The 25,944-nt window shown below is 48.9% G+C and overlaps 10 protein-coding genes across 10 annotated transcripts; 7 read left to right on the forward strand and 3 right to left on the reverse strand.

Moving 5' to 3' along the window:
- Positions 1–1,546: 1,546 nt before the first annotated feature.
- On the forward strand, positions 1,547–3,025 carry N7484_002398 (SUN domain-containing protein; the record flags this gene model as incomplete). The annotated part of the gene is made up of 2 exons (XM_057112818.1): positions 1,547–1,879; positions 1,937–3,025. The coding sequence occupies 2 exons, from the start codon at positions 1,547–1,549 to the stop codon at positions 3,023–3,025; spliced, it is 1,422 nt and encodes a 473-aa protein (XP_056977555.1).
- Positions 3,026–3,578: 553 nt separating this feature from the next.
- Positions 3,579–3,875, reverse strand: N7484_002399 (uncharacterized protein; the record flags this gene model as incomplete). Its single annotated transcript, XM_057112819.1, has 1 exon — positions 3,579–3,875. One exon carries the CDS (start codon positions 3,873–3,875, stop codon positions 3,579–3,581), a length of 297 nt encoding a protein of 98 aa, XP_056977556.1.
- A 1,139-nt stretch (positions 3,876–5,014) lies between these two features.
- On the reverse strand, positions 5,015–6,232 carry N7484_002400 (putative proline racemase; the record flags this gene model as incomplete). The annotated part of the gene is made up of 1 exon (XM_057112820.1): positions 5,015–6,232. The coding sequence occupies one exon, from the start codon at positions 6,230–6,232 to the stop codon at positions 5,015–5,017; it is 1,218 nt and encodes a 405-aa protein (XP_056977557.1).
- Positions 6,233–7,400: 1,168 nt separating this feature from the next.
- On the forward strand, positions 7,401–9,136 carry N7484_002401 (Zn(II)2Cys6 transcription factor; the record flags this gene model as incomplete). Its single annotated transcript, XM_057112821.1, has 4 exons — positions 7,401–7,677; positions 7,754–7,861; positions 7,914–8,391; positions 8,437–9,136. 4 exons carry the CDS (start codon positions 7,401–7,403, stop codon positions 9,134–9,136), a joined length of 1,563 nt encoding a protein of 520 aa, XP_056977558.1.
- Positions 9,137–9,179: 43 nt separating this feature from the next.
- N7484_002402 (putative transsulfuration enzyme family protein) lies at positions 9,180–10,419 on the reverse strand (the record flags this gene model as incomplete). The annotated part of the gene is made up of 2 exons (XM_057112822.1): positions 9,180–10,205; positions 10,264–10,419. 2 exons carry the CDS (start codon positions 10,417–10,419, stop codon positions 9,180–9,182), a joined length of 1,182 nt encoding a protein of 393 aa, XP_056977559.1.
- A 1,661-nt stretch (positions 10,420–12,080) lies between these two features.
- N7484_002403 (IST1 family protein) lies at positions 12,081–13,238 on the forward strand (the record flags this gene model as incomplete). The annotated part of the gene is made up of 1 exon (XM_057112823.1): positions 12,081–13,238. One exon carries the CDS (start codon positions 12,081–12,083, stop codon positions 13,236–13,238), a length of 1,158 nt encoding a protein of 385 aa, XP_056977560.1.
- Positions 13,239–13,921: 683 nt separating this feature from the next.
- On the forward strand, positions 13,922–14,623 carry N7484_002404 (uncharacterized protein; the record flags this gene model as incomplete). Its single annotated transcript, XM_057112824.1, has 2 exons — positions 13,922–14,509; positions 14,582–14,623. The coding sequence occupies 2 exons, from the start codon at positions 13,922–13,924 to the stop codon at positions 14,621–14,623; spliced, it is 630 nt and encodes a 209-aa protein (XP_056977561.1).
- A 436-nt stretch (positions 14,624–15,059) lies between these two features.
- Positions 15,060–15,729, forward strand: N7484_002405 (AP-2 complex subunit sigma; the record flags this gene model as incomplete). Its single annotated transcript, XM_057112825.1, has 5 exons — positions 15,060–15,094; positions 15,148–15,187; positions 15,242–15,271; positions 15,336–15,566; positions 15,628–15,729. 5 exons carry the CDS (start codon positions 15,060–15,062, stop codon positions 15,727–15,729), a joined length of 438 nt encoding a protein of 145 aa, XP_056977562.1.
- Positions 15,730–18,949: 3,220 nt separating this feature from the next.
- Positions 18,950–19,934, forward strand: N7484_002406 (sulfotransferase family protein; the record flags this gene model as incomplete). The annotated part of the gene is made up of 3 exons (XM_057112826.1): positions 18,950–19,094; positions 19,157–19,433; positions 19,499–19,934. 3 exons carry the CDS (start codon positions 18,950–18,952, stop codon positions 19,932–19,934), a joined length of 858 nt encoding a protein of 285 aa, XP_056977563.1.
- Positions 19,935–22,050: 2,116 nt separating this feature from the next.
- On the forward strand, positions 22,051–24,195 carry N7484_002407 (arylsulfotransferase family protein; the record flags this gene model as incomplete). Its single annotated transcript, XM_057112827.1, has 3 exons — positions 22,051–22,164; positions 22,239–22,367; positions 22,435–24,195. The coding sequence occupies 3 exons, from the start codon at positions 22,051–22,053 to the stop codon at positions 24,193–24,195; spliced, it is 2,004 nt and encodes a 667-aa protein (XP_056977564.1).
- Between the last annotated feature and the right edge of the window lie 1,749 nt (positions 24,196–25,944).

The following is a 25,944-nucleotide window of genomic DNA, read 5'->3' on the forward strand; positions in this document are numbered from 1 at the left end:
GTATACATGATGACAAAGGGAAAATGGGAGAAAAGAGTCTCTGGGTAGTGTTCAGCCGTTTCTAAGCTGCAGCTCGGGCGGACATAAGCTTTTAAACCTAGACTGGAAGGCCTCGATTGGCTGTGAGTATGAGGCTATGCACTCGGATGTAAACGGGCTATAATGACCTGCCTATAACTTGCTTATTTCCATACGGGCACATCGGACTTGGGAACGTGCACAATTCACACGTCGATTGCCACACTTCTATACAATGAAGCACCCGGGCACCTTGCTTATTTTCTCTAAATTTCAAGCCCAGATACGTAGTATAACTGTCCTCCATTGAGCGCTAAAGGCCAGAGATACATTTGCCAAAACGCTAATTATCACTTCAAGATGAAGCATCCTTACATCTAGCCGATAGGGCTGTCCTGGTGGAGCAATGAGCCTGATGCTCTGCTCCTTTAAGTTACCGCACGTCCCATCGAGTCCATCTTCTTCAAAAACAGAAAGACATTCGTTTATTTCTATCTGCTCGAATGTCTTCTGAGAAAGCCCCTGACCTGTGAACCATGCTTGAACGTGAGAAATCCTCGACGATCAGCTTATGTTTGAAACATTATAGGTGAACTGGAGATACAAGACCAAGCTTTGGACAAGACGGCAGTCTCCATAGTGAACATCTTGGCTTCGTATTGATTGAGCCGACTATCCTCCAAATTATGTACAATTCCGCGAATAATGTCTGCTTCTATTGCTCTTTAGGCCATGGGGACCCCGCTCCGGCCGAAAAATGAGACCCATTGGCCCGAAGCCTTCCGTCTGTGGAGATCGTCTATCATGATCAGCGGGCCTAGATCATGAGACTGAGGGATACTGATGGTGGGTTTTATTGGGATTGACCTTGACCCGACGGCGTTATTGCCGAATGCGCATGTGCCTCGGAGTTCTCGGCAAGAAACATGAAGTTATGCTTGGGCTTTTCTTATCAGGTGTTGATGTGATCCAATATCCAAGATGCTGACTGATACGATCTCACAGCAACTTGGTCAGATTTTGTTTTTCCTAAACGCCATTCACGAGCATTTGCAAATCGAACCGGTTCTCACTCCACTCCAAACGCATTGCATGCGGCTTATTGGTCTTTCTCCACTCGCCAAGCAGGAACCATCGGGGAAGCGCCCACTTCATTGGCCCAATTTCGACCTTCCCCTGACGCTAGCGCACGCTAAAATGACTAGCACAGTTTGCATCAGGGGCAGTGTTAGCCTTGGACCCCAAAGAAACCGGTCGCTGAGGGCCCCAGATTGGGGTTAGATCGTCGAAGGTTTAGCTCAGGGGCCATTCAGGGTCCCTGGGTGGATCCCATCTCACCCTGATCTGGCGCAGTACGAACCGGGCGCCATGAAGGCCCTTTTGTGTCTCGCATTTCCTCTTCCTTTCTGTTCTGTAGACCTACTCTGCGAGATCTGTGTCCCACCAATTCCGGCCTTCGTTGCCCAGTCATTCGTTTGTTTCGATTCTGTTCTATCCATTCGCTCTTTACCTTTTCTTTTTGGCAAATATGAAGTTCGACATTTCTCCCGCCCGAGCCGCCGCGCTCGTCGCTCTCATTGCGAGCGTGGAGGCCGCCCACCACGGTCATCTCCATGCCCGCCACCACGAAGCCCGTACCGTCCCGGAGAGTACTACTCTTCAGAAGAAGAGTGGACAGTGCCAGTTCCCGTCCGATGCGGGATTGGTCTCGATTACTCCCAATGAAGAGAACGCCGGATGGGCCATGAGCCCCAATCAGCCCTGTAAGCCCGGCAACTACTGCCCCTACGCCTGCCCGGCTGGTCAAGTGTCCATGCAGTGGGATCCAGAGGCTACCTCCTACACCTACCCCATGTCCATGGTAAGTTGCGCTTGTGAATGTGTCATATGCAAGGGGGATCATGCTGACAGCTGACAGAACGGCGGTCTGTACTGTGACGAAAACGGTGACATCCAAAAGCCCTTCCCCAGCAAGCCCTACTGTGAGGATGGAACTGGTGTGGTCTCGGCTCACAACAAGGCTGGCAAGGCCGTGTCCTTCTGCCAGACTGTGCTTCCTGGAAATGAGGCCATGCTGATCCCGACTCTGGTCGAGGAGCTGGCTACTCTGGCTGTTCCAGGTATGTCTTACTGGTGCGCTACTGCTGCCCAGTACTACATCAACGCCCCTGGTGTTACTGTTGAGGAGGGCTGTATCTGGGGTACCAGCGCCAACCCCGTGGGTAACTGGTCTCCTTACACCGCCGGTGCCAACACCGATGGTGAGGGTAACACTTATGTGAAGATCGGCTGGAACCCCATCTACCTGGAACCTACCACTCCCTTCCGTGACGTCAAGCCTGAGTTCGGTATCGAGATCGAGTGTGATGGCGACGACTGCAACGGCTTGCCTTGCCGTATCGACCCCTCCACCATGGGTGTGAACGAGATGAGCGCTCCCGATGTCTTCACTGGTGCCGGTGGTGCGACTGGCTGTGTTGTTACTGCTTCCAACGGCTCCAAGGCCAGAATTGTTGTCTTCGACATTGAGGGCAGTGGTTCCAGCTCGAGCGAGACTGTATCCGTTTCCACCAGCACTGTTGCTCCTTCAAGCACCAGCTCCAGCATCTCCAGCAGCACCTCCACTTCTACTCCCACTCCTACTCCGACTTCCACTAGCACCACCGAGACCCCCACCTCGACTAGCACTTCGGTCTCGACTTCTACTCCCTCGACTACCTCGACCTCCACTTCTACTCACACTTCGATCCCCACATCTACTCTCACCCGCCCCACTCACCAGAGCTCCAGCACTAGACTGCCCAAGTCTAGCCCTAGCATGAGCTACACCTACCGCCCGCAAGTGTTCAACCCCACCGGTGCTGCCGAGATCTCTTCCACCGGATCTACCACCGGTGCTGCTGCTGCCGCCTCCACCTCGGCCGGTTCCAACGGTGCCTCCAGCGCTGCTGTCTCCATGATCAGCCTGGTCTTTGGTGCCGTGGCCGCTTTCGCCATCAACTTTTAAATCTGTCTCGAATAGTCAGATATCCTTTCTACGAAAACTTCAAGCACCTCATCCGCAGATCTTCCATGCCAGACATGCACCTTTCCAATTCTTTGCTACATTTTGCATCCTTTTTACTTAATTCTTTTCTACATACCCCCTTTTTTTACAATTCTTCCCATCCTTGGATGCTTTTATGACGACCTCCGACGTTGCCATTTCTTTCAGCCTTTTCACGATTTATATACCTTGGCTCAGCACTGTTTTTACGCTTCTTGAATATCCCTTTTTGGTGTGTACGGTTTTTGGTTGGACATAGGAAAATCGGTTTCAATCTACATTTACCTTTACGTTTATATCTTTGCATGTACTGTACTGTGAGATCCCGGATGAGGACGTAGACAAGGTCCATAATTCTTCGGTTTGATTCACAATAATATTCTTAATCTCGGAGATTTTCTTTATATACTTTCAAGCCACATGATATGCATTCGTTCCAAATCTCAATAGTCCATCCCAAACGCCGATTGTCCAGACCCCATATGCTCCAGTATGCATGCATTGGTACATTCAATCAATAGTTCAGTTCCTCGACGGGAACAATCAAATCAGGTCGCTTTGCCACAATGGCCATGCTGTTCACATTGCGTTGGTGGACTTCACGCATGTATTTCCTCTGCTCGTAGGGAACTTCAAATGCTGGTTCCTCAAGCTTCAACCCGCTGTACATGCCGTAGACAGAGAATCCGATGAGACAGAATACAATACAGCCGGCCATGATAGCGAGGACATAGAGAGAGTAGTGGTTGGAAGTGTCTCGCTTCGCGAAGGTGGAGAGGGCGTGGAGGGTTTGCGTTTGAATAGGAGCCATGGTATGTAGTAGAGATGTAAGAGAGTGGAATCGTAAATAAAAGACAGTGAAATATAGAGAATGACCTAAGCGAGTAAAGTATTAGCCAAAGTACCAATTGGAGCTGGTATTGAATCGACACATACTGTAGATGTTCAAGAACTGGAGCCGATATAAAACGAATGCGAGAGTAATGAATGATGAAGATATCTTTCCACCAGAGCGAACGCCCAAGATATACTATTTCCCTCCGGCTAATTTCCTCCATTCCTCTCACTCCAAAGATAGCACAGCTGAAACATTTTTTCTCTCATCCAAACTACAGTAGAACTAGACATCCAAACTATCCTAATCGGGTATCGCGTCGCTTGGGTACAGTGCCCATGACGTCATAAACCGAGCCGACCAACCAGCGTCGTTGAATGCCTGTGGAGCTTATCTGGAACTGCCCAATCATGGCCCGAAGCTGCGTTTTCTCTCCAAACGTCTGCGTTGCCCGCTCCTCTACATAGATTGGTGGGGTCCGGTTCGGATACCCTATTATAGCTCGGTCTTTGTATGATTACTTCCCCCTGATTCCCAGGCGTGAGCCTGCTTTGGTTGGCTGGTTCGATTGGATCCCCGATGTCGGCAATAGTGGGATTTGTGGCTTCGTAGAGATTGTGAGTGAACAACGCTAACGGTCTTGGGTAAGGTGTGTACAAGTATTCGTAGTTTAGACTAAAGACATTGACAGTGATGCTGACCTAAGATTGAAGTGGGATCTTCTCTCCATTATCATCATTTCTAGCCGTCCCTAAACATATTTTAGCGTAGGTAATGTGAGGTTGTCCCTGGCAAAAATGTGGTTTAGTCCTCCAGGCTATGGTCACGGAAAAAGTACACCTGAGGTCAAAAACACTAATTGTCAACCCTCGGAGTAAAATTAACGATTGGGTGCACATCATGTATTCGATAGTTCATACTCTGAACCAGAGATACTGCGCTTCTCTAGTGCCGTTGTGCTCGACGCTGCGTGGGGCTAATTAACATTCCCGCACGTGCTCCCGATCCTATTTAGCGCCTCCTGAACCGTGCGTGTTTCTATAAAATAACCTGTGTCAATCTTTACGATGAGTCCAAGAGACATTGAAGGAGAAAAATCTATTGATGCGATGATATTATTTCGTTGATGGACCTTTCTGGGCGCAATCATCCATCGTGAATCCGCTCTCAGTAGTCACGTCGCCTTCTTCAATGATGAATGTCATAGCTCCGGTATAATAGGCCTTGCCTTCGACCTGAACCACAACACACTGTCTGGAGACTCCATGGTCACCCTCCAGCAAGATGTTGTCCTCCACAATCGAAGCAATGAAAGCACCTGTATCGAAACGATTCGACACAAGAGAGTTGTAGGCCCACTTCTGCCCACGTGGTCTCACCTTCTTGGCATTTGCCAGCGCCATGCGAGCAGTCACACAAGAACCCGTCGGCGATCGATCAATCTGGTTCTCGGCAAAAAAACAAAGTCCCGTCTCTGCTCCATCGACACCATCCGGTCTAGAACCGATGTCACGATCCACAAGCATGATCGAGTAAAGGAAAGACAATCTCTCGTCTTCCGGATGTTGCAGCGCAGTGACAACATCGGGATTGGTCACGAGATGGGCCTTGAGCTTCTTCACAGCACTCGCAACAGACGCAAGATCAATCTTACTCAATCCCTCTGTGAAACCCAGTTCGCGGGCATCAACCAGCGCATAGAATGCCCCGCCGTAGGAAATATCAAGCTTGATGGATTCCCGGTCGCCCAGCTCTGGCCATGCAACATCCCGAGAGATAGGAATCGTCAGGTCGATCGCAGCAGCATAAGCCGGCGTAGAAAGAAAAGCAACCGGGCGCGACGGATCCGATTTCTGCCCGTCGGGTGTAGTGGGTACGGTAACACGAACTAAGCCACAAGGCGCATGGATGTTAACCGCAACCTCGTTAGTCTCAGTGTTGACCTTCAATGTATTCCGCTTTGGAAATACCGCCAGGTCATGGGTATCGACTAAGAAACGACCCAATGCGATGGTGGCATGTCCGCACATGGTGGAGAATCCACCATTGTGCGTGAATAGTGTGCCAATGTGTGCCTCCCCGCTTTGGACGAGCTCTGTATCTGGGATGATGATCGCGCCGTACATATCGTAGTGGCCACGGGGCTCGAGCATGATGCGTTTGCGAATGTTGTCATGATGTGCTTTGGCTTGGTCGCGCTGTTCTAAGAGTGTTCCTTGAAGGCGGGGGAAGCCCGAGTAGATGATTCGGGTTGGTTCACCGGTGGTGTGTGTGTCGATGCACTTGATCACCTCGCCCGAGGGACTGGTTTCGAATATCTGGGCCAGGTCCATGGTGACGTTGAGAAGAAGGGTTGTGGGTCGAATGTGAACGTGGGGGGAAATATAATTTGAATGATGTGGGGTAAGACCGTAAGAGCCAGTCCCAGGATTTCTCCAACTCGTGGCTGTCTCTGAAATATTGATTACTCAAATGATTGTTGCCAGCTTAATAGAAGAAGTGTCTTAAAAAGAAAGTTTATCATTGCAAGAAGCATTGACGTATGTTGGACCTGTTCAAACTCAGGCCCAATCTCCCTCAAGTGTAGATTATGGATACGAATACGAATAGCTTCACTTCCATATCAGCCAACCTGGAAGATACTGGCTTAATAAGATGCACTAAGAGAGTCTGAAATCAAACATTATGCAATAGAAATCATATTTACATGTCAAGCTGGTATGAAAGCCAGGTTCAATTTAGAATCTCGGTATGAAAAAATGATAACCCCCTGAGGTACTCCGTTGCCGCTAAATGGAATCAAATTTCACATCCCTCCTGCATTGAAGCTTGAGGTTTGGAATAGGCATGCTACAGATCGAATCAGGCACTCTCTCTCGAAGGTGACTTACGCGCCTTCGTTGGCGATCAAATCCAACTGAAGGTTTCATGCGGTGCTCGTGTCATTAGGCCACGATGTCTAAAGGGTTGACATCTATTCCTAAATATGCACTCTGGTGTCCGGCTTCCAGGTATTTTAGTAAGGCCATCGACTCCCCTCTTCTCCATGATGCTATTCAAACCCCTACATGTTTTCATCCCTTCCTTTTGGCCATGAAGCTATTCCCACTCCCCTGCCCACTTCCTCTTCTACCAAAATTCTTTCTACTCTCTGCTTACCCTCAAGACTCTAGCAATTCCTTATCTCCCGTATTAATTCCAATTTCTCTTAACAATATTTACCTACCTTTCATATACGTGATGCCTACTTCCTTCATTTCATGATATAATCGTACTCTCCTTCTTTTTCCTTTCTTTTCCTCGTGATGATATGGGAGACTACTTTTAAATGAAGCCACAAGAGTATTTCTAACCAGCGGCAATGGACATCGAGTATCACACCCCATCAGGATGTGGTTTTCTATACTAACGCGGGGAGCGGGGCGGGCCCAGCTGAGTCAGCAATCAAGCACTTGCGCTGAGCCTCGAGAAAAGAGACTTGCCACTCCCAATCCACACCTAATGGACCAGAATATCGAGCCATGTTACACTTGTCGCAATCGGCGCATTCAATGTGACCAGTCTGGTGTGCCTTGTGCAAAATGCCAAAAGGCTGGCTTGGAGTGTTTTGATAAAAGGCCCCTCCGGTGGGTCAAGGGTGTTGCTATTCGCGGGAAAATGCAAGGCCGTTCATTCACGGGCAATGCATCCAATAATGATAAGAAATCAGCTTTGATAAGTATAAGGCAGTCAATGGTTCAGTGCAGGCATGGTCAGACTGGGAAATTGGACTTCAATAGTAAGTATGATGCTGACGAAGCTCGGGCCTAGAATAACTTCGTTAATGAGCTATACTTATTGCGGATCTTGTACAGATTTTACCCTTGATTCTATACCAGATTCTATACCGAATCTGTCATTCAATCTCCAAGACCCATCATTTTTGCACCTGGATCGACTTTCCCGATATTATATCGATTACTGTAAGCGTCTCTGCTTCGCAATAAGTTCATGAAATTTTAACTTCCCTCACAGATAATGACCGGATTTGCAAACTCTTCATTGTATATGATAGCGACAAGAACCCATTCAGAAGTCTTATTGCACTCGGTCTGAAGGATCCGACTCTTCTCAAGGCTCTTCTGGCACTTGCAGCGCGGCACCATTTCAACACCGGCCAATCCTTTAATCAAGCCGAAGAATCAACAGAGCCCAGATTCGTCAACGCGAATCGGGATGCATTATCTTATAAACATCAGGCCATGGAAGCTTTATCCAATTCGTTGCGGGACAACCAACATATCAAGCACGACACGACAGTGGCCAGCATCTTCCTCTTGATTTTCCTGGATTTGATAGAGTCCGGTAGCGATGGCTGGAACTTTCATCTCGAGGGAGCTAAAAAGCTGATCGCTTCTACATACCCACCATCTGAAAGCCAAGCTGGAGTCAATCAAGGACCCGGGGGGACTGTGCAAGATATTCGGGGATTTATCACTACACAGATCCATCTGTGAGTAACTCTTGACTGGTACCTAATAAAGCTAATCGTGAATAGGATTGAAACACTGAGTGCCGCGTTCCTTCGGCCAAACTTATTATCACAGTTCAGCTCGCTCAGCCTGGAAGAGCCACAGGTGGAGGAAACCATTGAAAAGTCTTTCCTTGGGTGCCCAGAATACCTATTAACAGCCATTCAACGTCTCTCTGCGCAGCGAGATAGCATGGCAGGGTCTATGCCACTCGATCCCGTCACAATTGCGTCCAACCAGAGGGATATAATATCATTGCTGGATCTCATTCGGAGCTTTGATTGTTATGCGTGGGCCTCAAGCTTACAATGGTCCGAGGAGTCCTCACCTCAAGACACTGCAAACATCTGCCTACTATCACAGGCATATAAAATCGGTTCTCTTCTCTATGGTGGGAGGATTCTTGATGCCCTAACCGGGGAAGAGACTTTCCAAGATGACCTGGTCTCGGAGTTATTGGGTGTAGTCGATTCTTTGAAGGATGATCCGGCCCTGTTCAAATGCATTCTCTGGCCGGTCTTTGTAGCTGGGTTGGAATGTCAGTGGCAAGCTCAAAGGGACTTTCTCATGACCTGTCTCGAGAAGTTCTGGACTCTCACCAGGTGTTTAAATGGTGTGAATGCAGCCAAAACCCTACAAGAATATTGGCACCAAGATTCGCCAACGGCTCGATCCCAGTGGATTTTTAATATCGGTAATCTAGGTCGAGACTGGCTTTGGATTTAATTTTAGGCTCTATACCCAATTATGCTATTTCAATTAGCGAACTTTAATTACACAGTGATTTGAATGCCTGGAACAAATCTTCTTTCAAATCTCCCCAGCTTTCCAATCCTATACTGATCCGCAGCAGCTTCCGATCCACCCTGGGATCAGACAGCGCCCGCCACTCAATCAAAGACTCCACACCACCGAGACTCGTTGCATGCTGGAAGTAGTGCAGCTTACTCGGTAAGTGCTTGGCATATTCCTCCTTGTGCAAAACAATTGAGAAAACGGGCCCAAAGCCATTGGGCATTTGCTTCTCCAACCAAGACTCCTTTTGAAGACTGGCATGATACATCTTCTGCAACACAGCCTGCACGATCGCCGCTTCCGAACCCGCTGTAGGAGATGGAGCATTCAAAGCAGCATCAAGCCACGAAATAAGCTTTGCGGAATTCTGGCTCGCGCGCTGAACCCGAACCTCGAGAGTCCGCAGACTCCGAACTCCAAGCCAGCTCTCCATATTTCCGAGCACATTTCCCAAAGCAAGTCGGTCCTCGAATAGCTGTTTCGTCCAGTCTGCCCGCTTGGTAACAAGCACACCGCAAAGGAGATCGCTATGACCGCCAAAATACTTTGATCCCGAGTGCATGATTATATCCGCACCCCACAAGAATGGATCCTGCAGACCGGGCGGTGCGAAAGTACTATCCACAATCAAGTACGCACCCCGCGAGTGTGCCTTCTTGGCATATTCTTCGATGCTGAATGCCGTTCCGAGCGGGTTAATGGGCGTTTCGAGGAGAATCACGTCTCCTTCATTCAGGTCTTCAGCTGGACAATCAAGACCGAGTTTCTGGAGACCGGATAACCGGGACACGACTGAAATGACCTCATGACTGCCGTGGTAGCCTTCACCAACTGAGATGCGGCGTGGGTTGAGGAGTGTCAGTGCGGCGTGTAGTGCCGCTAGACCCGTTGCATAGCTGACTGCATTGCCCTTCGTAAGTGACGAGAGGACGGCCTCAAAGCGGGTCTGATTTGGTGCGAATTCACGGGAATAGACGTAGTTCTTTCCGTCGAATTCGGCCTTTCACGGTATTAGTATACACTGTAGTACTATGGTATTTGCAATTAGAATGACATACCACCGGATCTTCGGAGACGGTTAGCTCGTTGGGATCTTCCGGGTATCTGAAAATGGTGGATAAATGGATGGGCGGTGCAACGTCGGTGACCAAGTTCAGGCGATCATCGGCGTGAAGCGCTTGGGTTGAGGGGTGAACGTCCTCTAAGGGTGCCATTGTGTTCGAGCCTCGTATTTAGACAGATTTAGACAAAGGATCAAGCAACTGAAGGGGTTTCAATTAATTTATAGTCGTTGAGCCGTACGCTATCGCGGCCCCACTCCCGTCAAGTTCCTAAATCGATCAGATCCACCTTTTTGAACCAATCACTGGGCACGTTGGTTTTGTGCATACGACCCACTCCCATCAAGTTCCTAAATCAATCTATATCTATCAAGTTTTGAATCAATCAGGTTGGTTCCGTATCTAATCCGACTCCAAGTATTTCGTTCAGCGTCTTCCGAGGACTGGGGTTGACTCATCTAGCCATTCAGGTAGTGGAGCCATCGCTGTCTATATTCAAACATGAAACAATATAGAATATCGTCAAGCCGAAAATGAGCATGATGCTTGTTAATAAGTCCATTTTGTAGGAAATGTGCGTGAGAGGTAGCTTATTACTCTAGAGCCAAGCTAGCTGACAAGGATTATCAATACTTCGGGGGGAACTCTCGAACCTTGCTTTTGGGAGATAATGACTTTGTCACTGAGAATGAGAGAAGATAATACGGTTCCACCGGGGTATTTAGATACATTCGGGCCTACTCCAAAGATGGGTCAACTCTTTCTTCCAATAAGTTGCCCATGGTGCCATCCTCTAATTTGAGATTGTCTTCAAATACTGAAAAGAATTGAGAGATAGTGGCGAAGTGATTAGCGTAAGACATAGATCGATCGTGAAAGAAGTAGGGCCCCGAGAGATACGGCTTGCAAGGGGAGCGGATGGAAGAAGAATCAAAGAAGAGAAGATATGGAATTGGAAAAGGTGGGGGGGGGGGGGGGGGGGGTCATACTCGATAATCGCGCCTTCCTTATCTGGAGAGGCCGTGCCTTCCACTTTCTTGTTGCGAAACAATTGGGGTTGACCTGACGCCAGTCGGTGTTGTATTGGATTTCAAAGCATTGGATATTGTACCGAAAGCCTCGATATTCTGGTATGATCTCTTGTCTAGATTTTCTTCCTTGTATCATATCCTTCTGGTGTTGATGCACACCCTAGGACAATGCTTCCAAGGTTGAGGACCTTGGGAGTCAGATGTCACCAGTAGCTATAATGTGCAACTTGAACTTGCTCTTCCCAATGTTGAGGCTGTCAGCTCAGCCTCTTTGCACTATTCAGACAGTATGTGAGATCAAATAATGTGCAATAGTTCGAGGGAACAAGGCGGCCTCACGGCAATAAAGTTATGCAGAATGTACATGATAAGGTGACATAGTCCACATATAGTCACGAGAACCCTAGAAGATTAAGGTGCTGACTGCAGTCAAACTGCATAATCATGAAAGATCAATTGTTGATCAGTTCGTTTTGGCAAGACAGTAGATAAACAGCGGAGATGGAGCGGAGTAGACGCGGAAGTGGAGCGGCTCGCCCCAACTCCACTTGAGCACCTCACGACATTCCCCTCCATTCACTCCTCAACGTCAAAATGCCTCCTTCAGCACAAACGGTGAGTGTCTTGGGTGCTCAAATTCCGCGAATGTCTATCATGTCTATCGATGCCCTCTCAATGCTCCAGTTTCTTCAAGTTGAGACTGGCTGCCTAGAGCTACCCCGCACTGTTATCATCACCCACCTGCCAACGGCTGCAGTCTGAAGATTCTTGCGATCGAACAACATGGAGCCAAACAATGCTAACAGTGAGGTATCAAAGACTAGGCTGGTATCTAATTTGCGCCTCCTCATCCCCCGCCTTCGTCTTCTCCAGAAGAAAGATACCGCGTCCTCCGTTGTCCAGCGTCGCGAACTCTCCCAGCTTCTCAGTGAAGGCCGCGAACCATCAGCGCGTATCCGAGTCGAAAATGTGATCTCGACTGACATTGCTGTGGAGGTGATGGAAATGGTGGAGCTCTACTGCGAGTTGTTACTGGCGCGCGCCAATGTGCTGGACCAGCTCGCGTTCGGAGAGCAGGGCACTCGTGCCAGGCTGCGCGCTAAGGAGCTGTACAGGAAAAAGAATCAGGCGCAAACGGGAACAGGTGCAGGAGCGACTACAGAAAGCTCCGGGTCTCGGTTTGGATTCGGCTGGTTTTCAGGATCGCAAAAGAAGGAGGCTGGTACCCCTGCGATCACGTCTAGCGCAAATAATTCCGACGATGCGTTGACTGATGAAGAGAATGCTTATATGGATACTGCGTTGGATGAGGCCGCTGTGGTTATTTTCTATGCGTGGCATCGCTTTCCCCATGAGTTGCGCGAGTTGACCATGCTTCGGACTATGCTTGGGGAACGATACGGCAAAGAATTCATGACGCTGGCACAAGACAACAAAATTGATTCAGCTAAAGTGCCCGATCGACTTTTGAAAGGATTGCGAGTGCGTCCCCCGGGACCGGAGCTGGTGGAGAGCTATCTGCGAGAGATTGCGAAAGCATACGGAGTTTCGTGGCCAGCGGACGAAGAGGAGCTCGGTGATGCGCCACCAGAATATGTGGATGACCAAGACGACGATGACAATGGGGATCTGCCACAGACCCCAAGTAAGCAACAGGGAGATCCATCGGAACCCAGCTTCGCTGAAGCTAGACGAGCCTCCGAGCCCAGTGAATTAAACAAGGCTACGCCTCCACGGGGCCTGGCAACGGGCCGCAGTCCCGTCAGCGTGGCCCCTCCTGCTCCCAGGACTGACAATCCCAACCCACGAGTCAAGGTTCCTGGGGCTGAGAAAGAGGGGAAATCCGCCAAGCAGGATTCTGCGGCAAGCAAAAGCAATAATGGGATTCCCGAGTTGGACGAGCTTACCCGTCGGTTTGCAGACCTTAAGAGAAGGCCTTAGGTTACCGAGATAATCAGCTTGAATTGATTTTCCAGCATCGCATGCTCCCGATCGCCCTCGCCCAGGACCTCTAATCTATATTCCGTACCACCTTTGGTGTGATGAACTGGGGCAATTTCCAATCGGACTCTGTCTGTTTGGACCCCAGGCAAGTTCCCTTGTAGATGCGTGATGAAACGCTAGTTAGCTTGGATCATAGGATTTAGTGAATCAGGCCCATTTATGCCGAATGGATCCATTCCCACACATGGCTCTGAAGAAACTTAATCTGTGTAAATCGGGGCTATCAACAGTCTATATCCTTTTACCTACCGGACCCACCGACTAGCAGCAGGCGTGCATAATTCCCCCTCTCAATTTGATTCCAACCAAAGACAATTAGGCCCAAATGCATCATTCAAAACCAACGGCTGCAAGTCAGGGCGAGATGTCAAGACTCGCGCGGGCCGTTGAACTAAAAAAGGCGGGACCATTCCCACTTGGGTAAAGGTCCACCCTGGATCTCGATTCGATGCATCACAGGTACCAACACGAGCTTTCACCCGCACTTCTACCATGAAAAACCCAGCCCTCCGATCCTGACTCGAATAATCCTACTAGCCTCTGGTTAGGCTCCCTCATTCCATTCCACCGCCTCTGCCAACCTCGATAACTTCTCCGGTCCGTTCCCGTCAGCTCCAGCCATGCCCGTCTACATGATCCATGGATTCCGCTGGCCCCGCGCCGGCTTCACAGGGATCCGGGTCTACATCGTGCTTCACAACCTAGAAGAGGCTGCTGCCGAATACATTCAGCAACCACTCACGTCGGAGCTACTCTCCGAGTCATTCAAAAAGACGCAACCCGATCTGATCGCGCGCCTGCCCGAACTGCGCTTTATCGAACAATACGACCCATACGACGAAACCAGCAATACCGTAAGCCAGGATTATGCCTACGTCGCATCCAAGGTCCTGACTATTCCCGATGGCGGTTCCGAGGTCCCTGATAGTGCAGGTCCGGGTTTGAATATTGCCGACTGCGTTGAGCAGGGATCGGGCTTATCGCAGGACGAGTCGGAGGCGCTGGAGGAACTGCGCAATCGATTGGCGCCCGAGGAAAAGATCGGGTGGTTTATGGTTTACAATGGCGATCCGGATCGATATTATCCGCCGTCTGAGGATGAGGAAGATAGTGAAGAAGAGTATTATGATGACGACAGCTATGTCGATGAGAAATCGGTGGCGCCCTCGGAGGCTGTGACTGAGCCGAGTACGCCGGTCAGTTATACGGTATGTGTACTTGGAGAATTTTTTTTTCGTTCTTTGTTGAAATATTGAATTGCTAACGATCGGTTTCTGCAGTCTCGACTGACAAGACTTTGGAATCGGATGAGTTCATCATAAGGATCATCTTTTGATCCCTTGCTTGAAGCAAAACTGAACCCCCTGGGCATTCTGCCTACGATTAATGATTTTCTGAATACTCTTCGTTCATGCGGTACATTGTGCCTTGAAGTTGTGCGGAGTTTGACGAGTTTTACGCCTTATGCTTGTTGATAGCCTCAAATTGTTGCAAATATTTCCTTCCCGACCTATATGCCTTTGTGATTGCTGGCGACCGATTGGAAATTGTTGAGTGTATAAATTAGCTACTTGAATCATGATATCTCATATTGTACAACTTCGTCCTTCGATTTCCTGTACTCTGATAGCATTGGCGGTGAGCACTGGCAGTATATCGGAGGGGAGCTTCACGATAACGGAAATCGCGAAGATCCTCCTCAAACTGTGCCCCTTTTAAGCCAACAAGACTCGATGCTAAGGTGATCGGGTACTCACGATGGTGCTTTCATTTATCCTCGTTCAGAATCGCCAGTCAGTATGCTCTGAGAACGGAACGTGATGGTTCAAACTGACCACCGGTATAGGGGCAAAACGCGCCTGGCGAAATGGTATGCTCCGTACAGTGTGAGTATCGCAATCATTCCTCTTAACACAGCATAAGCTAATACAGGATTGCAGGATGAAGAAAAAGTGAAGCTCAAGGGCGAGGTCCGTCGCATCCATACCATCTGCCCCTCCCGCGCTCGATCCGTGACCAACTAATACTACACAGGTCCACCGTCTGGTCGCACCCCGAGATCAGAAATACCAGTCGAACTTTGTGGAATTCCGTCGCAGTACCAAGGTCGTCTACCGACGATACGCAGGTCTCTTCTTCTGCGTCTGTGTGGACGCCAACGACAATGAGCTGGCATACCTGGAGGCTATCCACTTTTTCGTCGAGGTACTGGATCAATTCTTCGGGAATGTGTGTGAGTTGGATCTAGTGTTCAATTTCTACAAAGTACGTTGGGAGTATTGCATGAAGATGATGCATTGGTGTATGTATACTAATGCGGGTATAGGTCTACGCTATCCTCGACGAAGTCTTTCTCGCCGGCGAGATTGAAGAGACGAGTAAACAGGTTGTGCTTACACGACTTGAGCACTTGGACAAACTGGAGTGAGGAGGCCCGAGTGGATGTGGTTGATTCTGGGATTGGGATGCATCAGCGCATACATATGGGACGCGGAGTTTGGAGTTTTGATTCTATGGTGGAGTTTGTGAATACATGGTTCTGTAAAATCGACGCTATGTCTAGCCTGATATCCGAGTTGTCTGGTACTAATATACGGTCTTATTGGAGCCTAGTTCTGAGCTCGTGTAACTTCTTTCCCCTCTACCTCCCACTGTTTTACCGTCACCTAATGACAATAGTTCATTCGAGGCCATTTGCACCAAGAATTGCAAGAAGAAGAATAAGAAGAATAAGAAGAAGAAGAAAAGGAAGAAGAGGAAGAGTTCCTCATGGCCCTATGAACTCAGCCTTTCCAACCTCACGGTGTTCGCTTTCCTGAAACCCTCATCAACCATCATCCTCCCGGACTATATCCCCTCAAGAGCAGTTACCTCCAAGATCTGACAGTAGAATGCATTTTAGCTTGATTCAAGAAACAATTCTCACAATTTTGACCAGGCTTAATGAGGTTGCATAGCTCAAGAGGTTCCTAAAGAGGGATGGTTCAAACCCTGGGCATTTGTGATATATCAATTCATCATCCCGAAACGGGATTCGTTCGTCTATCCAAGTGATTAATGGTAAATAAAAGCCCGAAGTACCAGATGATGACGATACATGAACGCAATGAACCCCTGCTGGGGTACAAGCCCCTGGGAGGGTGTCCCGGATAGGATGTAGATTGAATGAAAGTGCTCTATGGTGATGTAGAGGCCCATCTGGATCCGTTATACTGAGTTTCCAGGCTGGCTTTTGAAATGTACATTCTTGATTTTTTATGGATATACAAATCTAAATCGACGAATGATCCAACTATGGCTGGGATCTACCATTCCATAAGGCCAAAGATCCACGATACCCGGGCCGCAAGATGATCAACGTTGCGGATCCCATCTCTATATGCAGGGCTTATACTAGAATGTGACCTCGGACTGAGTGTTGAGTCTATGGGTTGTGACTGAGAAAAATGTAAATGATTGAAAAAAGCAAGCCAGTCTGATGCTGTTGATCATCGACTGCTGTTACTCATGCATGCGTTTTTCAATCATTTTTGATGTACACCACTGTGTAGTCCAAGGATCAAACTGATCTTGTTGTCTTACAACAATTCAATGGCCAAATTACTTGAGTTCGGCAGTTTCCACCAGAAACCCCCTTTCAGGGGCGATGTCGAAATCAGCAATCAATCTGGAAGCCAATGCCAAGACCTGGGAATCGTATTCTTGTCCTCACTCGGACCTGGACCCTGAATCGGACCCTGAAAATGGCATCACCTAAATGCTGCCGCCTGCTTCAACCCAACTGCCGAAATCATTGCCGGTACCTGTCAGGCGGGGATGAGGGTTCCAATTGACTCAGAGCACGCGACTAAGCTTTGATTAGATTGGAAATGCTAAAATCAGCCTCGTCGGCTTCCCTATCCGACTTGGACCCGCGTGAGGTGATCGTGCTCATCGATGGCGAACATGGTGGCCTGGTCTTGGCATCCCCCATATAATCCGCCATGCTCCCTGCAGGACCCTGAATGACCCTGCAGACCCTGAGTCTCCTTTTTTTTCACCCCCTCAAGCCTCAAAAAGAGTTACTTTCCACTTTCAAGTGGTCTACAAAACTACAAAACTACAAAACTACAGAGCATCTTTCGTCTTAAAATGATGAGACCAGAGGATGTTATACATGAGATTCATGGCCAACTAACCTTAACTTATCAAGCCGGTTTTACTTATTAGGAACCCCTCTTGACAGATCCCAAACTCTACCGACAATTTTTACAATACATACACACCGCAACGCTCCCTGAACATCACCTTCCGCTTCTTGATGACCCTGAACCGATCACTCAGAAACGGGACGATCACCAGTCTGGGCGGGTCAAACTGTGCAGTGAGCAGTTTTGAACGGAAGTAAGTTTTGCAGCTCGGGAGAACTGGGACCCATCCCTTCCCCTTGCACCGCCCCGACTTCGAAGGAAGCCCCGTCAAATCACCGTCGAAACCCCTGTTGCGGCCCTTGTTGATCACCGATGGGAATGTGATTTATTCCCTCTTTCTTGGCGAAGTGGGCACCTTTTGCCCCGGTCTCGACCACGAGTTCAACCGCAATCAATCCGCGGAGCTAGTGGCGCGCCACTTTATTATTGTACGGAACCCGACATTGGATCCAATTGTCTCGTGCCCCTGGACCCAGAGGAGGAACGGCTCAGTACAGAGTTCAGCGCATCTTTTTTTCACCCACGGGCGACGGGAACGTGAAACGTGAACTTTATGTCTATCTCAGATAACCTATGGCGTACGACCTTGATACAATTCCTAGTCCTGGATATGGATTTACAACTTCTAGAAGAAAGCGGAGCAGGATCCTGTACGGAATGCAATTTTCCATACTTTAACGCAGTTCCCGTTTCAGGCGCATTCTCCACTTCCCAGGGACGCGTTGCCTTCCCCGCTTTACAACCAATCAGCATTGACAGCCCGCACGGATCGTCCCCAAGACCCGGGAAAATTGCAGTTGATCACTTCGCGACGTACTGTCTCCTGTCGAGTTTACGTGGATGGCGGTCTTGGCGGGCGTGTACGGAGATTTCACCGTGTAACAAGCCATTACCGTCTCCACCCCCTGACAATCCCTGACATCCCTGCGTCAGCCTGTGACGTCTTGTCCATCCGCGCCTCAGCGGTACGTGGTTTTCGTCGAAGGCGAAAATTACCAGAGCAAACGTCGACTGTCTACGTGGACTGATTCAGAAGCCAAAAATAACCAAACAGGAACCAAGGTGCAATGGTCACAGCCCACCGAGATTAAGGAAGGGATTGACAGGGAGAGGAAGAGTGGAAACATCGCCACTCGCGGGGGTTGATGGCCCTTGGAATTGTGAAAGAGTGGTTCGCTGCATTTGATTGGCGTTGCATTGCTTGACAGATGCCCACTCTTAGCAACTTATCGATCTCGAGATCATCGTATTTTATTCCGTCTTGGTTTCTTTTTTTTCCCTTTCCCCTTATCACCATATCAACCTTACTCCATCCCCCATTCTAGACTTTTTCGAATTGTCGGTCCCCTCTTTATTTATTTCTTATTTATCCACTTCGATCTCCCCCTTTCCTTTTCACATCTTCATTCTTTCCAGAGCTTTTTCCAAGTTGTATATTCAACTTCATACTCTATCACCATGTCTTTGATGCTCTCGGATAACCTGGCTCCTCAGCCTATCACTGATATCTTCACCGATGATACCAACATTGATCGTCGCAAGTGCCACCGCACTGTGCCTATGAAGGTGCTGGCCCTCGGTGTTGGCCGCACGGGTACTGCCTGTGAGTTGAGCTTCCCATGTCGTTTTCTCAATTACACCAAATTGACCATGTTTGTGATCTAGCTATGCGCAAGGCCTTGGAGCGTCTGGGTTACGGGAAGTGCTACCACATGATGTGCGCTTCAGTTGAGAACCCGCCTGACTGCCTGATGTGGCACGATGCCCTGAACGCTAAGTACTACGGTATTGGCGAATTCGGTCGCAAGGAGTGGGATCAGCTTTTGGGTGACTGCCAGGCCGTCTGTGACTGGCCCGCCTGTGCCTTCGCCAAGGAGCTCATTGAGGCCTACCCCAATGCTAAGGTTATCCTGACCACCCGTGATGTTGACCCGTGGCACGCGTATGTTCAATCCACCTAAACCCGCACCAAACAACAAAATGGCTAATCGGAATTATTGGAAACAGTTCCGTCATGAAGACCGTCTTCTGGCGTGTCAGTGACCCCGAGCACAAGTTCGTTTCGAACTTCAGCTGGGCCGCCGGCATGTACTACCCCATGCTGAACAAGTTCTTCGAGACCTTCTTCCGTGGAGACTTCCCCGGCCAGGGCAAGCAGGTCTACAACGACCACGTCGCTGAGGTCCGCGCTCTCGTTCCCGCTGATCGTCTCCTCGAGTACAACATCAACGACGGCTGGGGTCCTCTCGCTGAGTTCCTCGGAGAGGAGGTTCCTGATACTCCCTTCCCCCGTGGAAACGACATGGCCGACTTCTACAAGCGCTGCAGCACTCGTAACCGTCACCAGATGATGAACGCCGCTCTCCAGGCTGTCACTGTTGGTGGTACTCTCATCGCTACTGGTCTGGCCGCTACCATGGCCTGGAAGCGCTTCGTTCGGTAAATAACCCAAAACGAGCGCTAGACAACCTTCTCTTGTGCTCCCTTGAGTATGCGCAGGCGCATATTAAAGAGGGGTACGCCTCGTGGTCCATTTATTATCTTCCGTTTCAGGGCCACGGTCTCACTTGTTTATTGGCTATAATATTCCCCTTTTTCTGTCGCGGTTGCATATTGCAATCAGTTGGTAATTCTTTTTGGTACATATTCATATTGGGGAACCCTTGTTTTCATTCCTAGCAGGGTTCTTGTTATTTTGCATCGGTTAAGCCACATTGGAGAATCCTCGGCTGAGGAACGGATTACAAAAATGACATCTACGTTATTGTGCATACGCAAGGGGCGTCCCTCCGTGAATTCTTGCAGTAAATCTTTAGAATGTAACAAGAAAACCAGTTGCATCCGCATTCGTCTACGTACACATTTTCAATGTTATATGACCTATGATCTATGAATCATGATTCATGGGTCTCACCTTATGCAAACCCCACCAAAATCATGGAAACGCAAAGCTTAACCTCAGCCCTCTACCCAAACCCTGAATCCCTTGGATCTCGTCAGGGTCGTACTGTAGAGCCTGTTTCATTTTTATTTATTTTTCTATCCGAGTCGATCAGGGGCTCAAACAGCGCAATCGTAAGCGTACCCTCAGAACGAAAACGGACCCACTGAGAACCACTCGTACTCGTACAGTAACGCCGACACCGAATGCCAGGGAGATTGCTTGGCCGACTAGCGGCTTGGCACTTCTCAAAGGGGGTAATTACTATTCTGGTACCCTTCTATTCTGCATAGATGTCTATTGGCCGGAAAAGGCAACGTCATTCGGCTTGCGTGGGTGGAAAATTGAAACATAGCGCGTAGGGCAATTCTATGTGTACAAAACATTAGTTTTAAGGGTTTTTCGGGCGAACTGCTGGAGCATTTCTTTTTATTTTCGGGTCGTACTACGTTTACGTAGACAGTGGAAAAGACAGTTCAGCCATTGATTCATTGAACAAGGATAGTAATTGGAAGCTTTACGAATTTCAAGCTCTACAGTATATACTCCGTACATTATGCTTTGTTCTTGTGCCACGCCGTCATTTATCCAACTTGCTATTGATCTTAACTATGAGTATTTTTGAAAATTCTGGGGTGACAATCAGTTGCTACATCTAGTACTCCGTTGGACCCTGTTCCGTTTGCATCCACCATCTGGAGACCCGGTTGTACAAATCCGGTTAAAATAGGACGTCTAACTCATGTGATACCAACTCCGAGGTTCTGTGTGCATCTGCGTATGCAATCTGGAACAGACCGCGCGTACGAACAAGCTGGATGCGGCGTGTGGCGTACGCCTCAAAAAAACTGGAAAAAAAAGAAAACTGGAAAAACTGGGTCGACGGATAGTCAGCCACATACACGTGGAAATCTTCAACTGTGGCGCATTGAGTTATTCATTTCAATTCTGCAGGCTCTCGTTCTACTTTTAGTACTCCGTCGTGAATACAGACAGTAGCATTATACTTTGCAATAGGGCGGTGATTGTCACTTTTTTGTTACATATACGTGGTGGTACAGTGGTTAGCGCTGGGATCTAGTTTGTTGCATGACGTGGCCTGGGGGGCTATTGGAATTACCCGTACCATACGGTAATAAGCCTCTCAGGGCCAGGTCGCTCTAGCTCCGATTCTGGAACACGTAAAGGGGAAAAAGAAGATTTAGATTTTAATACTGGGAAATGTGGTCATGTAGACGAACTCAACCCTGTTCGATTATCTGAGTAATGCAGCATTCTAAAGCAAAGACAATATACGAGAACATCCCCGCACTAGCTTCTGAGCTACAGAACTTGGCTCTCTTGGCAAATCGCCTTGAGCAGATAAGCACTCTCTGCGGCTTTATCGGTGCCGAGAACACTGTGGTTCGTCCAATCGTCACCGGTCGTCGTCACTCCACCGATTCCTACTCCGCCGTGACAGATGGTGGACCGCCTTACCCTTTTTTCCTCCCCCCGTCGATCCTTCTCCTGATGGATTCCTCCGTAAATGCTTCATATCTCCCCTTGCATGGTCTTTTGTATCACATCGTGTACACATATCTTTTTTATTTGCGTGGAGTGATGTGAAGGAGGATCCATGGTCGCCACCATTTGTTCCTCCGTGAGGACGCCCTCCCTCGCGGTCCTTCTCGGCTTGCTGCTATATGTCCTCGGCGCCATCGCAGAGGATCCAGTGTCTTTCTATAAATCGGTATGTAGACCTTGGAGATGCCGATCACGCTATTCAGCCACTGGATGAACCAATTTAACCTTACCGCGACGCAGAGGCCCGATATCTACCCTCCCATCTTCAAAGTCGAGCACAGCGATCAGTCTAAGCTCGCTCCTGGTTATATCTTCATTACACCCTACGAGGCCCAGAACCCGGGGCCCTATATCTTTGACAACAAAGGAGTATGCTTAGAACCCACCCGCAATTACGCATAGTCCGGCAGCGCTGACCTGGATTTCGATTGATTAGGAGCTAGTATGGAGCGGTTGGGGTGTATCAGGACCGGGCAATGCTCACGGATTCCACGTCTGCAAATATAAGGGTGCCGACCACTTGTGTTTTTTCCAGGGAAATCAACAGAAAGGCTACTGTCGCGGACATGGCATAATCATGGATAACACCTACCGCATCGCGCGATCCGTCCAACCCGGCGGCGGAATGGCATCAAGCGACATGCACGAATTCATGCCGATCAACGACGGTAAAAGCGCCCTGATGACCGTCTACCAGCAGCGCCAGTTTGATATGACTCCGTGGAATATCAAGACTGGCGTGGGTTGGTTGATGGAGAGTGTGTTCCAGGAGGTGGACGTGGAGACGAGTAAGGTGCTGTTTGAATGGCGATCTCTCGACCACGTTGATCCGTCCATGAGTTACACATATCCCGCCCACACAGATACCTCCGGAACGGGATTGAACGTGCATGAGCCCTGGGATTATTTCCATATCAACTCGATCGACAAGAACACCGACGGCGACTACCTGATTTCTTCACGACACACTTGCGCCATTTATAAAATTTCCGGCAAGGATGGGTCGGTCATTTGGAGATTGCACGGCGCAAAGCCGACGTTCCGTAATATCAACTTCAGCTTCTCTCAGCAGCACGATGCGCGCTGGCTTTTCGAGAATGCCACCCACTCAGTGGTCTCACTATACAACAACGGATATAACGGATACAACCGGACGCATACCTACTCTGGTGGAATGATCATTCTTATCGATCACGTCGACAACACGGCCCTCCAGATTCGCGATTATCGTCCTTTGATTCACGATTTGATCAGTTCCAGCCAGGGTAACCTCCAGCGACTGCCGAACAAGAACGTGATGATGGGATGGGGAAACAACCGCTATATATCGGAGCATGATGAGGAGGGGAACATCGTGTTCTGGGCTACTATTGCCGCCGACCCGGTCATGAACTACCGTGCCATGAAGTTCGAGTGGGATGGTAACCCCACTGATTCGCCTGCTCTCTGGACATATTCTCGGACTGCGGATCCGTTCTCACCGACAACGTTCTATGTCAGTTGGAATGGCGCCACGCGTGTTCAGGACTGGCGATTCTTTGGAGCCTCAAACATGACTGGACCCTGGACTCTTTTGGATAACATCGAGAAGACCGGGTTTGAGACCGAGTATACCAACACTAGCTTCTACCCATGGACTCGCGCCGAGGCTATCGACAAAAACGGTGTAGTCCTTGGCCGATCCGAAATCAAGTACACCTTTGTCCCGTCGCCGGAGCTGCGCGAATTTTGCCAAGACGAAACTTGCTTGGATGCGCCCGGTTACGGATTCCCTGGTGAAGAGCATGCTAGCCCGTTCATCCCGCCGGTGGGCGTGAATACTGTGCCGTGGGTCGACCCGGAGCACGACGGGGCGATCTGGCAATATCCATCGGGCTTCCCGCATGTGTCGGGCCCTGTCTACCACAAGAGCTGGACCTCCAATCCTCTCTACCTCTGGACTGGCGTAGTATTCTTATTACTCCCTCTCCTCGGCGGAGTCTACTACGGGTTCCGTTACTATCAATCACAGCGGCTGGACCCGCTGGATGATGAATCGGCTGAGCCGTTGAACGGCATAGCTGAACGAAAAGCCCCTCCTCGTCACACCAACGATCTCCCCTGGTGGAACTGGAAGCGGTGGACCGGAGGCGATGAAGGTCACTACTTGCCACTTGCGGATCGCAGTCCAAACCACAGACGACAACGAACGGAGTAAACCCTCTTTCATTTTCATTTTCTCTCTCTTGTATACCTGCATTGCATTGCTTGGGCCTATCATTTTGTTCTACATCTCATTCTTCATCTAGGATTTCACCTTCCCGTACATACATCCCGACGATCCCTGCTATGCACAAAATAGCATAGATCGACTGTAAAAATTACAGAAATACAGATACCATACAATGCCCCGAGCTCTTATATAATCTAATTTAAAGCCGAGTCGGCAGTTGATGCTTTTTGATTTTACTTTCCCTTTACAATACGTGACCACACGGAGTACGAAAGTCCTGACGTACGCGGCCTCGCGGCGCTTCCGGACTTTCGTCGCCTCTTTGCCCCTACAATGGGGTCAACCCAAAGAACGAACATGGAATCCCGCTCCGCTAAAAAGGGCCAACTCGTAATCCCCACCCCGAAAACGAATGCGTCGCTAAAGAAGACTTCATGGAAGGAAAAAGAGGAGCCTGTAGTACGAGGCGGGAGCATTAATTGTAGAACCCTGTTTTTTTGAGTGCCTATCAATAGGGAAAGATCCCTGTGTTTTAAGTCTTTAGTTCTTGATTTTTTTCTTTGTTACAGGCTGTTGGAAAATTTCACGCAGAATCCTTCAGCTGATCCGAATGCAACAGTATCACTACTGACTCCGTTAGATAAGATTGTATAGATGATACTATTGTCACAGAGCTGAAACGTGGAGTGTCGTGCCGCTGGTCCATTCGAGACGACGGATGAAAGTCGATCAGTTACTCCGTTGAGATTTAGACACTTGTTTTCTCCACGTAGAGTATGGGCTATTGCTATGCATTGAATGGTTTCTTGTTTTTTTTTTTTTTTTTTCTTCTTTCGTTTGTGTCTTCTGATTTTCGTCACCATTCATGTATTATTATTATTATCCACCTATCATGTTTATAGAACTTCGGATGAATCCATTGTGGCACAGATTAGATGTGAGAAAAGGGGATTAATTACAAGCCGCGTAAAGTCCACAAGCCCCAAAGCTTCTAGAGGCCGCGCTAAGCCTTCGCGAACTTTGTACTCAGGGAATTACGTAGGAGCCCCGTTACGGACACTATACCCGATTCTTCGAAAAGGCTGTGTTTTTCTGAATTAATTTGCAGTAACTTAAACGAGAACGCTAAAAGTGGAGGCGTGGTCCGCCTCGTCCACTACAGATTCTTTTGAGGGATTGCCAAGACCTGTCCGGAGACGCACGGCCTGGACTGGCGAGTCATCATCCAGTGTAAGGGAGGAAACGGTGGACTCGGGAATATAAGTGGATCGGTCGTCGCAAGCCCCGTCATGACGATCCGTATTGCGGTACGGAACAGAGTATGGAATACGACAGACAGAAAACACACGCGATTTGACATGATGTATGTAGCGAGTTGAGCTATCAGGTGGGAGATGGATTGCTATAGAGAGGAGCATGGAGTACCATCAGAAGAATAGATGCAACCAGGGTTCATACGTAATAGACCATGGATATCCTCTTCACCCCTGGCCCACCCGTGGGATAAACTGTATGGAGCAAACTCAGAGATTCGATCATCTCCTTCATTTAGATTTATTCCTTTTTCCTTTAATTTCCTTACTGGATACCAACCGGGTCAAAAGGGGGAACCAGTAACGAACTGCATACGAAACGGCAACCATAGACGATCTTTTCTCCTTCATCCATTCCTACAATTGAGCAAGAGAATCCTCCTACTCCCTCTCTACCATTGATTTTCTCCTCACTTGTGGT

This window comes from Penicillium longicatenatum (assembly GCF_028827895.1).
Source record: "Penicillium longicatenatum strain IBT 33135 chromosome Unknown contig_1_segment0_segment0, whole genome shotgun sequence".
NCBI classification, from domain to species: Eukaryota; Fungi; Ascomycota; class Eurotiomycetes; order Eurotiales; family Aspergillaceae; genus Penicillium; species Penicillium longicatenatum.